The sequence below is a fragment of the Camelus ferus genome, chromosome 19 (genome assembly GCF_009834535.1).
Source record: "Camelus ferus isolate YT-003-E chromosome 19, BCGSAC_Cfer_1.0, whole genome shotgun sequence".
In the NCBI taxonomy this organism is placed as follows: domain Eukaryota; kingdom Metazoa; phylum Chordata; class Mammalia; order Artiodactyla; family Camelidae; genus Camelus; species Camelus ferus.
This window is the reverse complement of record NC_045714.1, coordinates 20,069,884-20,090,510: the sequence shown is the minus strand read 5'-3', so window position 1 is coordinate 20,090,510 and position 20,627 is coordinate 20,069,884. Positions and strand designations below refer to the sequence as shown.

At 44.3% G+C, this 20,627-nt stretch overlaps 1 protein-coding gene across 3 annotated transcripts in view; it reads right to left on the bottom strand.

The window, feature by feature from the left end:
* Positions 1–2,973: 2,973 nt before the first annotated feature.
* SNX5 (sorting nexin 5) overlaps positions 2,974–20,627 on the bottom strand; it is a 24,177-nt gene continuing 6,523 nt past the window's right edge. For 2 of the 3 annotated variants that reach the window (XM_032461780.1, XM_032461778.1), the window contains 12 exons: positions 17,096–17,200; positions 15,956–16,066; positions 14,956–15,077; positions 13,710–13,833; positions 13,187–13,282; positions 11,680–11,785; positions 11,522–11,597; positions 10,292–10,331; positions 10,122–10,208; positions 8,488–8,647; positions 5,032–5,117; positions 2,974–3,762 (listed from right to left, as the gene is read on the bottom strand). In XM_032461780.1, the coding sequence (XP_032317671.1) occupies positions 3,712–3,762; positions 5,032–5,117; positions 8,488–8,647; positions 10,122–10,208; positions 10,292–10,331; positions 11,522–11,597; positions 11,680–11,785; positions 13,187–13,282; positions 13,710–13,833; positions 14,956–15,077; positions 15,956–16,066; positions 17,096–17,200 (1,164 nt within the window). In that variant the 3' untranslated portion in view covers positions 2,974–3,711. The remainder of the gene's footprint in view (positions 3,763–5,031; positions 5,118–8,487; positions 8,648–10,121; positions 10,209–10,291; positions 10,332–11,521; positions 11,598–11,679; positions 11,786–13,186; positions 13,283–13,709; positions 13,834–14,955; positions 15,078–15,955; positions 16,067–17,095; positions 17,201–20,627) is intronic. The other variant, XM_032461781.1, reaches the window with a different exon arrangement.

The following is a 20,627-nucleotide window of genomic DNA, read 5'->3' as shown; positions in this document are numbered from 1 at the left end:
CAGCAAAGGGTCTGCAACACGGCAGTTAAAAAATAAGGCCAGTGATAAACAGTTCCTGATACACGAACAGCTGGCCAGCTTTCCACTACATAATCTTCGCAGCAAACTTCAGTGAAAATCCTATCTGAATCTCCCCCCCAAGTCCTCCCCTTTGACTAATGCTAAAAAATCCTCCTTTAGCTGAGGGTGCAGCAGATGAATTAATGCAAGAGTTAGAAGGCAACAGTTCAGAAACGAAAACGGCTGTGGGCTGGGATTATGGGCTCTTTTTTCCTGAGTGTTCGGAAGATTACAGGTCTCACAATTTAACAAGCTTTAAAAAGAATTTTGTAAAGCGTGACAGTAAGACCCAATTAAGATGAAAATCCTCCTAAAATGGCGTGTAAGTCATTCAGTCTAACAAGTGAAGACCTCGCAGCAGGATGGGGGAGGGCTGCTGGAGGGTGGGCCGGGGCTGGGAGGGCCAAGATACCCCTGCCTCCTCCACAGTGTGTCTCCAGGGGGTCCCGCCCTCCTTCTGGTGGGAGCGCCAGTTGCAAGACACAGATGCTAATGAGGCATTCAGACCTCTGGACCACGGGGATCATTCCAAAAGGAACTCAACAGCTAGGAACCTCCAGAAACCAAGCCCTACTCCGGCACCCTCAATGGTTTTCTGTAAGAGGCACTACATATACAGATGGGGGAAAAATCAGAAACACATTTAGTGACTTTTATGGAATGTGGCAAAATAAAGGGTTTTTTCTTCTTAGTTTATCCGTTTGTATTGCTTGAATTCAAGTCAGAAATAAAAATAAAAAACAAAGTAAATGCCTTTTGAATGGCGACAAACCAAACCTCCAGTAAGTGACCTCTTTGCTCTGCCTACCCCGGCGAGGGGAGCCCTGTATCTGTCCAGGCGGGTCGGGGGCAGGGATGGGCAGGCTCCGCTTTCAGCTCCCAGCCGTACCCGCCCAGCCGTGGTGCTCCCTGCCTGCCTTCCAGACATGTCACATGGCCCGGCTCTGAACCCACTACCTCACAGCTGTTTGACACCAGGCCCAGAACAGAAGGAGCAGCTTCAGCAAGAGGCTGTGTCTGGGGTCACCAGGAACAAGGCCCATGTGAGCCCTGGAAAGGACAGCTGGTCTGGGGAGATACCATCTGGAACAACTTGCAATCTCAGATCCCAAGACGTTTCTCTTCCTGCTACAAAATGATCCTTCGAGCAACTCTGCAGGAATGCCAGGCTCCCGCTTCAGTTGCACCCAGAGCCTCCACGAGGCATGTAGCTGCCCTGGGTACCTCTGCCCCCTACAGACAGAAGGCTGATAGTGCAGGGCGATGACTTCCTTGCCTACTGGAAACAGCTTCCAAACAGAAACCACCCCTTACAGAGCTGAGTCAGGGCCTTATCTCAAATGCACCGCAAAAGATGGTCGAGGGTCGAGGAAACTAACCTAGAGAAATGAAGGTAGGGCAAGCGAACACATGGGGAGGGCGGGCCCACTGCTTGCACTGTTACCACTGACAACAAAGACATAAAGTAACTTCAATTTCCTACCAAAGCTTTACAGAGCAGAGGGGAGTCTTCCCTTGCCTACCTGCACCCCCTCACCTTCCCTTAGGGAAAAGGCAGATACATGGCTGTGTGGATCACTAGCTGTCAGGTCCCCAAGCAATCCTCAACACCCTATCACACTATCGTTAAAGCTTTAAGACAAAGACACCCCAACAAAGCCTCCCACATCACTCAAGTGGCCCCAATTCACCTATTGGCTTTAAGGAAACCATTGTAGAATGCTCTAAGCCCACCGGCATCTTGGAAGGTGCCTCGGCAGCTGTAGCTCCTCCCACGGCTTCCCTTCTGCCGAGGCTGCATGCTGCTTCCCTGGGACACGCAGCCCAAGCTGCACGGCATCCAGTCCACACAGCCTGTCAGGGGCTGGCCACCTCTCCAGCCAGCTCACCTAGCTCCCCAGGGACAGAGCACAGGTTTGCACAAAGGTGGCAATGGCTCCACTGACCCAGATGGGTAGGACAAGGAAAGGGCTGAAACACCCCTCACCCACCCCGAACCCCATGGAGTTTCATAAATGACCAGCAGAAAGTAAACACACACATTTGAGGCCCCTGGTATAAAATTAACCTCAGGGGCACCAGTTTAAAGCATTGCTGCAACTCGACTTGTCCAGCTCGGAACGGGGGCCCCCTTAGCCACTAGGCAAGCAGGGACAGGACTTGGGGCCCAGCAGCCCAGCCACCTGACATCCAGCAACAGACCCAGTCCAAATGCAGTGCCCCCAGTCAAGCCCTGAAGTGAGATGAGCCAAAAGCCGGAACCCCGGGGAGCAGCTGCAACCCAGGTACGCTAGAAGTCGCCCACCCCAACCACTGGGGCTACTATGGGGAATACAGGGGTGACAGGTAAGCAAGACAGACACGCGGGTAGGAACCCAAACTGGGGCTACAAGTATGTTTAAACCCACTCATTTCCTGCACCATGCTTCCCAAACACGTAGCATGAAGAGAAGCTACCTGTTTAGTAAATTTTAGCTACTGTAACTGACAGGCTGGGGAAGCAAGTCTTCAACATCAGTTTAGTATAAGAAAAGGTTCTGTATGGTGTTCAAAATCAGTGTTTTACAACCCTCACACCAGTTACAACTGATTAAAACAAGAACAGAAGCTAAAACCAGTGGATAAATGTTTTTATATAGCCTCAATGTATCTTCCCAACAGTTAATTACAAAGTAAAACACAGTAAAACTTCACAAGGAGAAAACCTGGCAGACACCACCTTGAGGCTCAGTCACCAATGATGGGACAGGCAGACCCTGAAAAACCGGCCTGTGGTCTTCAGAGACGTTAGGGTTAGAACAGAGGCCAGGACAACTCCTGGCAGAAATGCCAAAGCCCTTCCCACCCCCAAAGCTTAGCTGCAACTGCAGTCTTCGGGCACATCTAGCCTTGTTTTCCACAAAAACACTCCACTGTAGAACATGGTTTATCATTTTATTATGTACTTTATAAAAAGTCCGAACACAAAACAAATACCGCCCCCCCACTACCATTAAGGAGGGTTCACATCTTGCTGTAGATCTGGCCACCTTCTAAAGCAGGCCACATTCCTCTTCTTACACCCTTAGAATGTTTCTCTCCCCTCAAATATTTGTATTCCAGCTACAAAGATGGAACTGCAAAGGGTGTACGTAAAGACGAGATCTGTCTTGCTCTTGTAACAGTACAGACAACTTGAGGTGACTGAAGACCCTTGAGGAGGGAGGAAACCAGCTAATGAAGGGATGGAATGTCTGTTACCTGTAACAAGTAGCTGAATTCTGTTGTAACGGCACCTACCTATCCTACAGTAACCGGTCTGCAGGGACACGGGCACATGAAACAGGTGCCAGGCAATCGCTTACACTCGCCGCCAGGAGGCACGTGATTCTCGCCCACTTTCCTAATGACTGAAGACAAACTAGAGAACCCAGGATTCAGACGCTACCCACTCTGAGGTACTAAATGCGTAAGGAAAAGATCTGTTATGTCCCAGTAGCATGCAACAGAAACATTTTAAAACATGGGTTAAGCGTTAAGATCTTTAGAAATCAAAGTATTTATCCACATAATTTTAAACTCAAGTCAAAGGTAGTAAATCTTCTGTGGTGATGATCTGAGTGCAAGCGAGGCCGCTCTCCTCACATTCGCGTCCGTCAGAGAAGAGGAAGGTCAGTTGTTCTTGAACAAGTCAATGCAGCTCTGCAAGAGGGAGACACTGTTCTGGAAGACAGAAGCCGAGGTGGGCCAGTGAGCGCGCGCTCCAGGGCCCAAGGTTTCCTATTATCTGTAAGAATTAACCTCAAACCAGCTTTTCACAAGAGCCGGTGCTTTTCACTAATAACAACCGAACCAAAACCCACACCCCTCACCCCAATTTCACGTTAGGAAGCTCTGCCCTCTCAGAATGCCGCCACAGCACCCACACCCCACACGCCCCGGCGTGCTCCTAATGCAGTCACATCAATCCTGCTTACGCGCCTTAATCTAACTGTAATATAAACCTGATGTTCTTTTAAGTTGAAGGCTTTGGAAAGACTGGATACAAAGTTGCTAAAAATTAGTTATGAGTGAGATTATAAATGAAATTACAGATGATACATACGCAGATAAGACTTTGCACAAAATATTCTACGAAGTTCTCGCTTTAAAGGAGCTCAGAAAACTTAGAATACTCAGATTATGAACATTATATACAAATGATACATAAGTGATACTTGAAAACTCCAATTTAAAAGGCCTTACATAGCAGGACTTAAGAGGCAAGGAGTTAATGTCTATGTTGCAGCTAAAACAAAGGAATTCAAAATACACAACAAATGTTCAAAGGCCTCCTGCTTTAACTAATGCTGACGGCCAGTGACAGTGACCCAACTGCCCTGAACCAGACAGCACCCTGGGGTTCACTGTCTACTGCCCCCCCAATCACCAAAAGAGCCATGCCCAGGAACCGAGTGAGTGGGCCCGGGCAGCCAACACCCATAAAAGCTCCCTCAGAGGGCGCCACTGTGTTCCAGCGTCTCTGGGCTGAATCATGCTATACACACGATGCATGTAAGGAAGATTCTCTTCCTTTTTTTTTTCTAACGAAAATTAGTATCAGAAGACATTTAGCAAAGTAGAAAACAATCTACTTAAAAGAAGTTGTTTTCCATGAAAACTCCAGACAGTGACGAGAGCTTTGGTGCCGCAGCGGACGCGCCCGGATTACTGGGGCAGGTTTTTCTGAGTGTGAGGACCTGGGAGGGGGAAGCAAGGTAACCGCCACCAGGAGTGCGCTTCTCAAAAAGCAGGGCACTTCATCAAGACATTATGGATTCTAGGATTGCAGTGGAGAAAAATATTCCAGCGAGTGGCTCCCACCCACATCACAGGGGATTAAAACCGCAAAGCAAACCCCATCTGCTTGATGACACTGGAATAGTGAGCTGGGAAATCACTCGGGGTAAAAAAACCCAAAAGTTGTTGGCTTAATCTGAAGGTAACACTTACCCTGGCATGTTTTATTTCCAGTTCAGACATTTCAATTAGATTCTTTCTAAATGCTGCCACTCTCTTTCGTTTGAAACTGATAAGCTCTACAAAACAAAGTTTACCAAGAAAAGGTGAACAATTTTCATCTTTAACTTCCAAATATCATTCTCACAAATAAAATGACCTCCAGAGCTCTGGTACACTAATTTTTTCTCTCATTTTTATTACCTCTGTGAAGGGAGCACACACCAGGACACTAATGATGTGCCTGCCACGGTATATGGACACCACCCCATCCCAGTATGGCCACTGACTACCCGGAGGATCGAGCCAAGCAGACCTGCCCTTGACCTCTAGGAATCGATGCTTGTGGAGCGTGGGAAAGGGAGTAGTGAGCCAAACGTGCCTGCACCAGTGACCTTTTTTAATGGATTATTTTTAAGCTCTGAAAACTGCAATTCTCGTGTCCAGCTTTTCTGTGGTAAGATCTACAGGACATGCCACCTTCAGGTCTATCCTTTCCTACTGCCACCATCAGAATTCAGGATTAATGTACTATTAGAAATTAGGGTAAACCAAAAAAATGCACTAACTCCCTCCAATTCCTTCTGCAAACTTGTGAACTTAATTTAAGCTCCTTGCCTTGCAGCTTTCATCAGCACGCCTTTGATCAAAACCCTCCCTCGGCTTAAGCTGCCGCTCCAGGGCACTCAGGAGCCAGCTTACCTCCTGTACCTCGTCCATTAGGACAGGAACAACACAAACAGCCACGTTAAAAAGTAAAGAAACAATGTATAATGAAGTTAGTGACAGTACCTTGGATACATTAGGCTGGTCTTGCCAGATATCAGGGTAAGCGCTCCTCCTCTCCCCCTGGGACCAGGACTCCAGCTAACCCACTGCCTCCCGTGACGCCTGCCCACGTACTTGTTCAACTTCTACCAAACGCCCAATAACCTCAGTATTCTAAATATCGTACACTCACGCCTCTTTGAATAAAGAAGAAACAATCAAACAGCACAGGGACAGACCTTAGGCAATAAACACATGCCTAAACAGGAACCGTTTTAAAGCTTTGTGGTTTTTCTTTTTAAAAAAAGACCAGAGCCACTAAATTTTGGCCTATAGAAGACTTTAACTCGGTAGTTTTTGAAGTGTTCTTTTCCTTGTAAATTTAAATTAGCTTTAAAAAAAAAGGGCCAGAATTGACTTAAGTATAGGGCAGCAAGAAGGTGGTTTCTCTGAAAGAACCCAAAGAACAGCCACATGAGCACGTCTGCAAACCATCTGCAAAGATTTGACAGAGAAGCTGTTCCTTACATCAAGGCATTGTAGTCCTGAACAGACACAAGCCAAGACAAAGGGGCAGAACTCTACTCAATATGCCTGGACTTTGCCGGGGGGGTGGGGTGGGGGGGTGGTAAAGTGTTAAAATGAGAGGGGTATTTTGCACGAAAACTTGAGTTTTGAAGGTAAATCAAGTATAGTGTCCCACTGTAATCTACCTTCACATTCTGGAAGATACATTCTTTACTTTTTGCTCTGGTGTGTTCCATGGCCCCCAAGAACTACAGGGCAGTGAGATCTTCTAAGTAAAAGACTCTCTTTTACACTTGTGTTCAATGAAAATGATCCACCATCTCCTAATAAAGGTAAACTACACATGAAAAGCCCCTTACTCTAGAATGGTGGACGGCAAGAACGAACCCTGTGGATGTGGACTAGAACTGAGTCCTCATCGCAGACTCGCAATTCCTGAGTGTGTGAAGCAATGTGCATGTGCCCATGTCCCTGCATTTCCTCAATGTCAGATGAAGGGTCTAGAAGCAGAGGCACCCCAGAAGCAACGAGCCCTCAATCCTGTTATTATTCCCTAAGTAAAAAGAACCTGGGCTCCTGGAAGAAACAGCAATTTCCAGGGCTGGAGTAAAAAAGGTCCAAGATTAATTGGCAGAGAACATCCAACTGCTCAAAAATATGCAGGTGCCATCCACTGGGGTCTCCTACCACTCCCACCTTTAAGGATGCAGGGTTGTCAGGACCCCGTAACAGTCAGGGACAGCACTACACCCACAGTTCAGCAGGAAGTAGATATGGAATGAGACCTTCGCCCCTGATTTGTCACTGCCAATCTGTCAGGGGGGACTGTGGGGCCCACTGATGTCCTTCAAAGTCCAACGACCCACCCATTCCTGGGCTCTCAGATGTGTCTATGATCTCTCAACAGATAAAGTACATTTTTTATTGGGCGTGTTTCCCCATCAAACTAACAGCCCCAGGTAATCTCACAATAGCTCACGCTTATCAGCACACCTTATCAGTCAAACCCTACAGCCCTTCACAGACCCTCAATCTCTTACCTCACCTACAAACCAGTCAGAGACTTGTGCAAAGCCCTCGGGGCTCACACAGGCACCTCTAGTCTGTGTGACTCACTGCTGTCTACAGCAGTGCACCCTAATAAACTCCTTTCTAGTCTCAAAAAATGGGGTGTCATAAGGACACACCAGCCTAAAGGCACTTGCACTGGCTAAGTCTGGACAGTATGAACACCAAAATAATAGTATAGTCATGAGTCTAAAAATTTTTTGAAGACAGGAATCTGACTCTAATAAAGATGATAAATACAGGAGAGAAGGGAAGGCTTGTGCTTAGCGGACAGCACAAAGCGCTGCCCTGGAGAAGGGCCCGCCGAGCTGGAGGAGGGGAGCTGCTCGTGGTCGGCTCTGGGAAGAATCACCAACAGGCTGAATCTAGGACAAAGCATGACCAAGAGTAGGACGGTCTGTCCCTACAGATTGCCAGTCGGTGGCATGGGGGGAAAGGTATCATACACAGTGGAGAAATCAACTGGACCCCCCCGACTGGGTAATCAAAACACCAAAAGCGAGGGGAAGGTGAACACAGCATGACCTCACACATGATGCCCTAAGAAGCACACATTATTTATGGAGTATTCTGCTGGCAATGCGAACCAGAATCCAACTGCAAGGAAATGGACCAATCAAAAATGAGGCGCATTCTACTCGTAAAAAGAAATTATCTTCAAAAAGGCAAATGTTATTTAAAAAAAAAGCTGAGGTAGGTTCCTTTCAAATTAAGGGAGACTTCAGAGATATGGTAACTAAACGCAATCCTAGACTGCAGGAAATGACTGGCACAAGCACGAGAATGCAGACAGCAGACTGCACCGTCACCAGTTCACAGAAGCTGGTCACTGCACTATCAGTTTTTAGGGATAAAAAGACCATGAAACATACAAATTCATCTCAAATGGTTCAAAGAAACCCCCGGATATGTTTATAAAAAACACAAGTGGGGGTACGTGTGCCCAAGTGACAAGCTGTGGTCAGCAAGGTGACTCCCAGCAGAGGACGAAGGGCTGCTCTCAGTACCATTCATGCAACTTCTCTGAGCTTGAAATTATCTACAAATAAAAAGCAGAAAGGAAGGAGGGGTCTGACCCCGCTCCACCTTCTTTCGCAGACTCAGAAAGCTGTTCAAACTTCTGGCAGCATTCCTGCTGGTGTGCTTCAGCCAACTTGACGTCTTTGCTTTTTAACCGGGCCTTATCCAAGGCTTTGTTTGAGTTCTCGTAGTCAATGAGGGCTTTGGTGCGTCTGTATAAGAGATCCTGGGAAGAAAATTAAGTATGATACACAGTTAAACCTATCCTGAAAAATCTGTAGAACAAAACAGGAAGACTAAATGTATGAAGTACTCTAAAAAACAGACCAAGTACCACCGTGCAACACACAGCCTAAAATAGGTCAGAGGCAACCATCTCATGTACCTACCCCCACCATTTTAAGTATCAAAATTAGGCTGGGAACAGCAATTCTTTTCCTTTTTTGGTTTTCTGTTGTTTTTGTATTTTTTAAACTTATTTTGGGAACAGTCATTCTTAATGCATTGTTGAGAGCCTTTCCAGAATTCTTTATGTGGATCAAGAATACAAAGGACTTTTTCCCTAGTTGAGTCAATAAACAAAAGTAATTTCAGAAAATTAATCACTGTGTATCAGAACACACACAGTTGCTGCTGAGTGAGTCAAGTGATGCTGCTAGAATGCAACTGGGCAAGGAGGTGGTAAAACATCATCACCCCGCCAATCCCGCCTCAGGGCCCACCCTGAGCACCTAACCTGAAACACAGCCTCTGTGATCTCAGGGCAAAGCAGAAGTGACCTCAGTATCTAAAACAGAAGTTCTGGGGCACATGTGCATGATAGACATACAATTTATGTCTACTTCTGCGTATACTCAAAAAAGTGCATCGTCAGCTCTTAAGTCTGTAAGAGTAGAAGATAAACTGTAGAAGATACAGACTAACGTGCATTAAAGACATCCAAATATGTTACACAACGAAAACATGTCAAAAGACAAATTACTTCAAATAAAACTAAACTATGAGGAAAAGAATGAATTTCTACTTCCCGATGCCATTTTCCCATTAGGTGTTTTCCCTGCTTAATTTCATATGCTGCCTGATTTACTGTATTTCATATAAAAATGACTGAAACAGCCCCTTTGGCATAGGTCCAGTTATGTCTACCTCTGTTAACATAATCCCCCAAACTATTCTGTCTACTCAGCACTAGCCCTGCTGCTCCTCAGCAATACAAACTAAGGGCACAAGGTCACAAAAATGCACATCACTGTGAAAAAACTTCCATCTAAAATGGGACTCGAGGATACATACAACGCACCCTCAGAACGGGACTTAAGAATTGAGGACTGATTTCCCATAAACGCCTGACGTCCAAGACTTATCTCCTCACTAATGACGACCTGTCAGCCAGCTTGGGACCAGCACCCTCAAGCCAAAGAACTTACTGCCTGGACTCTTCCTCTCCGCACCCCTTGCCCATAACACAGCCCACCCCAAACCCTCAATGGACTCTCCTGCGTAACTGCAATTCCTGAACAAACTATTTCCAAGAATTCGCGCTTCCCTCGGTTTACCTCTTTATTTAGGTTGACACCACCTACATTATTAATTATGAACAATCCTGATTCCCATCTTCCTTCACTCCTAACAAAGAGGACAGTGTGTATCACCATATCTCTGCTGGGTCACGGCAGGGAGGATCCAAGAGCCCGTCTTACCTTAGCAGCCTCTATGTTGAGCATGTAGTATCGGAGGAGCTCCGTCAGCTTTAAGTCCTCGTCCGAGGAGACTCGACTCTCTACTTTCTGTTAAAAAGTTAAAGGTCACCATCTAAGCAGAAGTCTACAGGCCATAAAATACATACGAAAACCAACATAAAAATCCTTACCCTAAGTTTTTCAAATAGCTCGGCAACCTTCAACAGGTACCTGAAAATATACACGATTCTGGCTTAAGGTCTTAAATCATGCAGAAAATACGATCTTATCAATGACATGAAGGTAGATTCAGGAGTCCTAGCCCATGATGCTTTAGAATTAACTTATCAAAGCAGAGCCTTTATCACAACCGTCCCCGATCTAGCAGAGAAGAAAACCGAGCGCAGTCACGTGCCGTGTTCATGGGCATCCGCCTCTCTCAGGGCCCCTCAGCCGTGCTGCATGAGAACCCGTGTCCCCAGACTGGTAAATGAGGTCAGGTTCTAAGCCATAAACGAGCTACTACTTCGTCTTGGTTCTACAGCAGCCCGACTTCCATTCTGAAACCTGAAATACCACCCCCGGTTACACCAAGCCTAGGTGTAAGGAGAACACTCCATCCACGGTAAGAGCAAGGGTGGCCCCCGGCCCTGCCCCACAGACACTAAAATCCAGAGGCTCAAGTTCCTTATACAGACGGCGCATTTGCACATAACCCATGCACACCCTCCTGTATCCTTTAGATCATCTCTAGGTTACTTACACTCCTATTAAAAAGTAAACGCTACGTGAATAGTAAAGTAAACGTAAATGCTATGCAAATAGTTGCTGACGTGCAGCAAATTCAAGCTTTTCCTTGAAGTTTGGAACTTTCTGGAATTAAGTATTTTCAACGTGAAGCTGTTTGAACTTACAGATGCAGATCCCATGGATATGGAGGACTATACCTTCTCACACTAGGAATAACCAGAACGGAAAAACGGAAAAACTCAGAGATCAGACTGAGCAACGACTGCATCCTTACGGCCACCTTCACCAAACCTCTTCAAGTCAGTCCACAGTATTTCCAAGAAAAGAAAGCACCACTTGCCATAACACACAGAGCAAACTTCACTCAAAGACAACTCCAAAATCAAAATAATCAACAAGAAACAGACACACGTAAGTGACAGAAATAAAGGCTCTGACAGCAGCTACCACGTTTGCCATGGAAGTGCCCTGAGTCCCAGACAAACGTCTTAGAGGTGATTATGCTCGGAAGGTCTGTAAGATGTGGGTGCTGGAGACCAGTCCCCCTTCAGTGAGCCTGCACTCAAGAGCCAAGCTGAACCTACGCAGTCATCACTCGTGACACTTTTAATTGTACCACCCGACACTTTCGATTAGGGGATTAGTGAAAACGCCTTCCAACAAAGACTCACTTCTTGATGACTGTGGGCTCCTCTAGAGCCAGGCTGTGCAGGCAGGCTGCGGTGTGGATGTAATCGTCCGCGACATCTGCGGGAACAAGGACAGCGCTTTTTACATGAAGGGAGCTGGCGCGTTCCCAAAGGTAAGTGGCTAGTGGGTAGATATTTACTTTTGTGAGATCTGGTCATTCTGTCAGCCTTCCCACATGAATCCTTGATCCTGTTATAATAGTTAATGAGGAAATTCTTCTCTTGCTCAAAGAAGTCATCTACCTCCTAAATGGAAGGAAAAAAGACATTAAAGCAGCAAAACTTCTAAGAATACCAGTATGTATTTTATATTAGAAAAAAACATTAAATAAGCTTACGCATAAGAAGTTTAACCTCTAAAGACCAGGGAAATACAAGTAACAATTTTGTTTTATAAAACTGCCATTTCATATCCAAGATTAGCAAAAATGAAATGCTGGCAGAAAATGTCAACAGCGAGAATGCCCCACCCCACCCAGGAGAACCATTTCAAAGAGCCGTGTAGCAAAGCCGGGTCAAACTCGGGCATCCGCTCTAACATCTGGCAAGTCCACTAGAGCAGTGGTTCTGCCTGGTGGACTGCTCTCACCTTGGATGCCCGCATCTGCGAATCTGGCTGATTCCAGATTGAGAGGCAGCACTGGCATCCTGTGGGCACTGGCCAGGGCTGCCAAACCCCCGGCAACGCACAGGTATAATGACAGCCCTGCACACCTTCAATTGTGCCACAGAGATGGCCCAAGAGTTTGCAAATTTCTGACAACGCCCTCTCTTATCAGCACCTATATCCTGGGCTCCTTACTCAAACCCTCAAGTGGCAAAGTCAGACACCAGACAGTAACTGCTAAGGTAGCTCAGTTAAAAAGGGAGGGAGGGCTAAGAAGAGAATAAACAAATCACCCGTATGAGGAGAGAAGAGCCTCGTATATTTATTTGATGTTCTAGATCAGCACTGTCCAACAGAAATACATGAGCCTCTCTCATGGATTTATTTCAAAATCTGCACTTCTTGGGGAGTGATTAAAATTTTGGTGATGGTTTTGTAGGTGTATACGCCTGTCAAAATTCAACAAATTGTACATCTGAAATATGTGTAGTTTGCTGTACAGAAATTATGCCACAAAATAGTTTAAATGATAGTTTAAAAAAAAAAAAACCGGTGAAATTACTTCTAATGGTTTTGTTTTTTTCCCTCATATCAAGTCCTTGCAATCCAGTGCGTAAATAAAATTTTAAATTCGGGTCCTTACTTACATCAGTTAACTGTACTCAACCGCCACGTGCAACCAGGGCTAGCCAGAGACAGTGCAGCTCTGGAGAACAGCATGAAACACAGGTCTGTAGCTAATTTTCTTTTTAAAATAATTGAGTAACCTCTCTCCTTACAGAAGAGTGTAGGAAACAGTGTAGAAAAGTGTCCCCTTTAAGTGTAGGAAGCCTCCTTTCCCCTCTCCTGGGAAAGAACAGGATATTGGGAAAATAAGTGTAAGTTCAATGAGTAGATGAAAATAACCAAAATTTGAAAAAATTACTTATAATTTTGAGAAGTTAGTGCCAACTATTTCACAGATACCTGTTCTGAAGAAGTAAGAGGTCACCTATTTACATGACAAGAAGAATTTTCCAGAGCAGCTCAGAGCCACTCACCTTCACTCCGGACAAGAGGACCTCATCAGCACTCTTCACCACACTTTTGAAAAAGCCACCAAACATCTCTTTGGTATTCTTCCGCCTAACACTCAGCTGAAGAAAAAGCAGAACAGTTCATGGTGTGTACCTTTTTCATCAAGTCCTGCACACACTCCAGGACACTACTAGTACAGGGACATACATAAGACACCCCTCATTCCATCTTAACTAGCAGATCCAAAATACTAAATAAACAGCTAACCTAAACACAGGTTGTAATTCTGAACGTGTGATTTAGATGTTTTTGAAAAACTATCAAGGCACAAAGCCTTAGTGGCTTTAAATTCTCAGTAGAATTACTGTTCTGTTATGTTGATACTGTCTTACACTTCTGATCTATTGGGGGGTGGGAAGAACAACATCTAAAAGCTTTCCATCGCGTTGAAACTCAACTCTGAAAGTCAACTTTTCAGAAAACATATCAAGTATATTCTTGTGTACATTTTAACCAGATCACGGAAATGAAATAAAAATGCCTTACATCTTGATCATACTCCAGGAAAACATGAAAGTTGCGATCTTTACTGAGAACAGGATGAGAGGAGAGCCGCTGAAGAAAGACTTCGTGGGAAGAGACAGTCTTCTTAAAGACAGCGAGATACTCACTGAAAGAGAAGCGCACAAGGCATTTGGTTGGCTTGGCTCAGCTAGCTGAGAGATTCTGCTCCTGTGACCACCACCGAGCTGCTCCTGCAGCCATGCACACACCTGAACTGGACCCAAAGCATCTTGGCATAACTTAGTATCTACATAGGTAATACGGCAGTTCTCATTTTGGCATCTGTGGAATAGCCACGGAAGGGGAAAGTGATGTAACTGAAGTTGATGGAGCATGTCAGCAAGGCCCACACCCACAGAACATTTAACACAATGAAAACCCTTTAATTCTGCAGCCATGTACCCAGCACTGAGTCTACTAAGCCTTGGAACTATCAGAAAGGACAAAGTGGCTTTATCTCCATCTATACGTTAAAGATGACTGAATTTCCTAACTTGAGTCTGCTGTGTTCAGAGTCCTCAGAGCTGTCATGAGAGGCATTCGAGTGCACGCTGAATTACTCAGTACCGGAGGTGCGTGAGCCCTGGCCCTGGACAACACAGGCCTGGAGCAGAGCATTGTTGGGACTGCTGAAATGCACACCTGAAACCCAATACACTGATGAAGAAGGGAGGGGGCCGAGATAAAGAAGTGCAGGGAAGGTTTCATAATAAACTTTAATGCAAACCTCCAACTATGATACAAGATAGAGAGTCCATTTTTCTTTGAAATAATTACAGCCAGATTAAAGTATGCTTTATGCAGAGCTGGACTTCTTTCAAGCCATCAATATGGGTTTTATTAGAATGCTTCTTTGTAACAGCATTCACTGCAATCTAGTGTCAACTATACTTCAGTCAACAAACTTCAAGGAAGAAAGTTTTGTACACTGTCAGTAGCCTGAAGAATTATTTATATATAAAGACACAAAGGTTTAGTTCATCACTATGCCAGACCAACATTCCATGACAAGCATGGTCTACACAGAGAAAAACAGTCTATCCAGTGTTAGCAGTACAAAGACCACGCCCCCTCACCCACACTCTGCAAAATGCAGTTCGAGAAGACAGCAACTAGGCAACGAATTAACTGTCATACTTAGAAAAATTTAACTGTCAGATTCTTACTTCTGTACACATCACCACTTCTCCTCTCCAAAGACAGAGCCCCATCAAGAAAATCCACTTACGCTTCCAGCTCTTGCTTCATCTTGGCAAATTCTTCTTTGGTCATAGACCCTTCGCCCTCTCCCAGTTTCTGCATCTTTTCTCGAGGGCCATCAAAGTCAGGCTTCGTGGGCGCAGGCGGAATCTGCAGCAAAGGCAAGTGACTCGTGAGCCCTCTTGCCCCCAGTGAAGTTCCAACTTGGTGCCTGTGCACAGGAGGCAGGTAGCCCAGTGGGGCTGTCTAAAAACCAACTCCTGCTTTTCTCTTAACCTTATTCCTTTTGGCCATTTAGAAGAACCATTCTCCCTACATCCAGGCACTCACTTTGACTCTGACAGTTTATCCTGCTACGGCTGTTAGTTTAACTTACATATTACAATAAGTGCTGAAATGAAGCCAGTTAATGCAGGTACCGTCAAGATTATAGTCTCTAGGCTTACAAGTACTTTTTATTCCAGAGGATAATCAAGAGATTCTAATTCTGAGTGAACATTCTTAAATACAAGCTTCAGTACTAATTTCAATTTTTTGGCCAGATTCTTCAGTTGGCCTGGCAGGACAAGCCACATTTATCTCTCCTTTAAAATCAGCTAAGTCTCTTCCCTGCAGCCATGCATTAACCCTCAAGGGCACAAGGATAACTGCCTCCTTTACTCCTTCAGCAGACTGTACTTGAGAAGTCCGGTGTACACCACCACCAATGGAAATCCACTCCACTTGATGCCTGAAAGGAAATGCCAGAGAAATGCCAAACCTAAAGGCAGACAGGACTTTGTGAACCACGGAACTGCTGACAGTCATACTGTAGAGTGTAGGACTATGCTTCATCTTGTAGCTGTAACGCTGTTTTCATATACTTTAAACTTTACCAGTAATAGTTAACATACACTCTAGTTGACTGATGAAGTCAGACTAACTTCACAGTCTATTACAAAAAGCGGCTAAGTTTCTTGAAACAAAATGAAGAGCAAGATAGAAGAAACTGGCTTCAGCAGTTTTCTGATTTTCCAAAATGCACTTACAATAAGCCCGGCGTAGTCTGCAGTTTCAATAAGAGTGTCATGTAGCCACACGAAGTCTTCATGTTGCCGTGTGACAGAAAACTCTGGGCTCTGAAACGTGGGGAGCGTGGTCTGTGAAGAAAAGAAGTAACTGCTAACCACCATTTTTAGATAAAGCGGTTTGGGTTTCACGGGGTGCACTATGGGAAATTCTGCATGATAAAACATCCAGCTAAGAACAAAGCAGCAACACAATCCCCACCACTACCAAAGTCTTCGCTAAGATTCAACATGTCCTTTAATTCTTTTCATACAACTCCACCTTTCAGGTCAGCTCAGGCAGATATAATCATGTAGCCCTCACACTGCCTCCTGAGTAACAGGTATGTTAATCAGTCCAAGGTATGAAAAGAAAACCACGTGGGAGAGGACCTTGTAGGTAACAGATGTATGTATGCTAGAGATTGCATAAACCAAGAGCTCTAGCTTCAAACTTTCTGATTCAAACTGTGCCTTAGCCATTTACCTTCTTTAAACCTGTACCTCAGTTCCTCACCTGTAAGAGGGGGATAATAGAACATCACCATAAGGTTGTTAGAGAATATTAAATCCCTGTAAACCCTTTACAAGTGTCTGGCATAATACGTTTTAACTAGAATGGAATGAGAAAGGAGGCTGGAAATGTTCTTGGAAGGATTCTGAGAAATTAAGCTTTCTGTATTTTTCAGACTGGCATACCGCTTTGTCAAATAAATAATTTGGAGGAGGAAAAAAAGTCTTTGAATCACAACAGGTGAGGTGAAGGCCAAGAACTTGGTAAATATGGGGAAAGCAAGCACTTCCCATGAATACAAATTAAAAACAAAGGTGGAGCTGTGCAGGGAGGCGGCTCCACCTATGTTACTCTGCCTGGTCTGCTTCCCCACAGCGCAGTGTACAAGCCACATTTAACACCAGCAAGGCCCACAGCCCTAGGGCCCCCACCAGTGGAGAATGCTGTCCTAAGAGCACTTATCTGATGCTTACTAGGAGCACCAGCAGGGAGGGCCTCCCTGAGCAAATGCTACACTGCACCTCAGGTCAGGCAGTCTCTTCACGCCCACCGGGAACAAAGCTGTCACAAAGCACTGTTTTTATTACTGAAGTCATTCTGTCGCTTACCTTGGTGTGCACTGTAAATTTGACTTTGTCTCTCTCACTGAGTGCATCAGGTATGTCAATCTGAAGTGCGGGGTCAACATTCAGGTCCACTGATACAGATCTCAGCTGAAATACATTTTTTGGCTATTAGTCTCAAATTCATTTTAGTCCTAAAAAGCATTCTTCCAAGTACAGGGAGCTAGTAATTAAAAAGCAGTCTGTTAAGACCATCTAGAACAAAGGTGCAGTATCTCTAAGTCTATCTGAAACTGTGGGGAAGCCTGCCCTTAAACGCATGGGCGGGGCCAGCAAATCCCTATAATCGGAACAAAGCAACTATATGATTCTATTATCACATACATTACATACGTTGTCTACATGAAAAATACATTTAACCAAATACTTGGAAGAACCATACTAAGGCTTCAACTAGACAGAAAGAAATCCTGAACTTCTTAAATGCCCAAATTACAAGAACACTTAAGAGGCATTAACAGAGTGGGTGTATCTGAAAGTTAGAGACTAGGAAAACTTGGAGAAAATAGTCATGTGGTACAGGATCTTGGGTAGAGAAATAAAATCCAACTTAAGAGTGGACCTATTTATATTCAGGGGCTGTCTCAAGGAGATGAGAAATCTAGACACAAGAGGTGAATTGTAAAAACTAACAAAGGCCCTAATTAGCAGAATCCCACTGTGGTTACATATAAGGAACTAGTGTGAGCACTGCCTTGGAAGCAAAAGTAACTTATTTTGTGAGTTGGAAATTCAGAGAAAATACCCAACTCCATTTTTGCCAGCTTAAAAAAGAATTCTTGGAAGAAGTGGACTATTAGGAAAAAGTGGTTAAAACGGTTTTCCTTTTCAAGTTTTTCTACTGAATTTAAAAAACAGTAATTTTTTTAAAAATACAATAAATTCTTTTTTTTAAAGCAGACAAGCTGACAGTCAATCTGAACACCTGACACAAACGAGAGATTGTGTGGAATATGCATCTCATCCCTGCCCCCACTTCCAACCATAAGCTTGTGCTAAAGTTAAACTGCCATCCTTAACACTCCAGATTACTGAACACAGGGAGAATGCCACGTGAAGACTAGCGTTAAGATGCGAGAACATGGAACACTGAGGTTATTTCCTTCTAAACTTGCCTTTGGATTCTTTTCTTCAAAATGGAAATGCCAAAGACTGATGGACTATATTTCTGAAAACAGAAAAGCTGGTTCTATCAGATATAAAAAGATTAAATACATTATTTTAAAGCACATGGATTACTTCTCTCCTTTGTATCTCAGAAGCTGTCATTACTTCCCTTTTTCCTTCAGCATTGTGACTAAGAAAAGTTTAATTGTAAAAGCCAGAGTTAGCCATGTAACAATGGCTTTCCTCTAAAAAAGAAGCCTCAAGTTCTGTCACCAGAACTTCATTTTAACGTCAGGTAGTAGTAAGACCATGGTATACTGAACTGTTCCTGATTATTTCAAGCTAAATACATCTTCCAAATGAATTCTTGATGACTCCTATGAAATAGTTGCTTGTTTGGCTTAATTTTCACGTGTCCATTTATGAGATCCCTGCAAACAAGATAAGGCTTCAAGGTCAGGGACACTTCATTTTATCAGAACTGTGACTCTAACTCTGACACTTTTCTGATAAAAGTTTCCTTCCTTCTGATAATTTACCACTGAGTAAATACAACATTCAAAAAGACTTCAAAATATACACTAAAATTTTACTGCAAAGAACACTAGCCATCCCACTGATCTTAAATGTATCCACGTCAGAGTTAGTACATGATTTATTCACTTTACATGGACCAGGTTACATGGAACAGGCAGCCCATGGGCCAGGTCCAAGGTGCATTTCCCCGAGCTCAGCAACAACTGCCATGCTTCCTGAGATCCCATTTCCTAAAGAGGTCACAAGTCCTCGTTTCTAGCCATCTCTCAATTTCTGAACATGCTGACAATTTCATTTTAGCTCACTACAAGCCCAGTGAGCCTGCAAGCTCCACACAGACTACCTTTGGAATTAGGGCTGGAAAACCCAAGGGGAACGTAATCTAGTAAACGGGGCTCATTTGAGTGCCAGTCAAAGCTGCAACGGGCTTCACGAACTGCTTTTTGTTCTACTGAACTCTGCTTTCACCTCTTTTCCTGTACTCCCAACCACACAGAGGAACAGCCCTGACTATTTACCATACTACTATCATCCTTTCTTGTCAGCATAGGTATTTTGGGTTTCGCTGTTCAATACGATGAGGACACAAAAGAATAACAAACACTATACAGCAAGGCATCGAGCACCCAAGCTTCTCTAGCAGTGATTACCTTTGCCTGGACATATCACCCTAGGAAGTGATTCAAACAAAAATCTGACCACTGACATGACAAACACTCCCCACCCTACCCCACCAAAAAACAAACACAACAGACAACACAGAAAAGTGTGCATTTGAGCCTTAAAGAATTGTCTGAAAAAGGACAGTGGCAAAATTCTGAGTATACAGCCCATCACCAACTCATACAATCCCTATTCACAAGGCAAATGAACTTTCTTGTATATAACCCTCCAGATAATGAAAACAGATAAATCATCAAGGAGTAAAAAGTTGTGAGCTGTCTAAAGAGTCTAAGTTAGCACTGGATTCTCTCTCGGAAGCATCAAGTGTGATTAAAAGCTCAGCAATCCTTTCTCTGCTCAGTCAACAAAACAAATATCCCACAGCCCCAGGCCACAGCAGCTGGTAAATAAATCACCCTCCAAATTCTTTCCCCCATTCACCCACCTCTATCCCCTGTCCTAAGTAAGCACCCGGAATGCCTTAGCCCTGCCGGCCAACACTGTGTCTGACCACACTGGCCACAGATGTCCAAATGCCTAGAATGGCTGTTTAAATTAGTGGGGAAAGAAAGGCATGTTAATTTTTCCACTTCCCAGTTCCCTTAGGTCACTTATGAGAATCAAATTTAAAACAGTTACTCTCCAATCTGGAATGTAAGTTTCAAAAAAAAAAAAAAAATTTCTTCCGTAGATTTCCATAGAAACCACTGCACCACATATCCAAAGTTTTAGATGGAATTTCAGTCCCAATATACCTCCTTCCAGATTAATTAATCCTTACAGTAAGCATTACAATCTTTGTGAGAAGGATATACAAGCACTGCCTGTTTTAAGAAATCTGAATGCTTGGTAAGAGAGGCTAAGAAGGAGAATAACTAATGCAAAGGACCTGTGCATTCCCTCACCTGTCGTCAGCCCCCGACTCGGGCACCTGACAATGCCTGCAGGACAAATCTGTAGAACTCCGCACCACTAAGGACCACTTTTGGTCCACATCTCACTTACGACTCACTCCCTCCTGAAAAGGTTAAACGGCTCACAGAAGGCAAAGAGCACCTATGTGACTGGACAACACAGAAAGCTAAGGATTCAGAAATTCAGGACCCGCGGTAGAAGATACGTAAAGATAGTTATGTTATGGCAACTTGACTCCCATCCACACTACTGCCACACAGCCAAATGACAAGACACAATGAAATCATCTCCACAG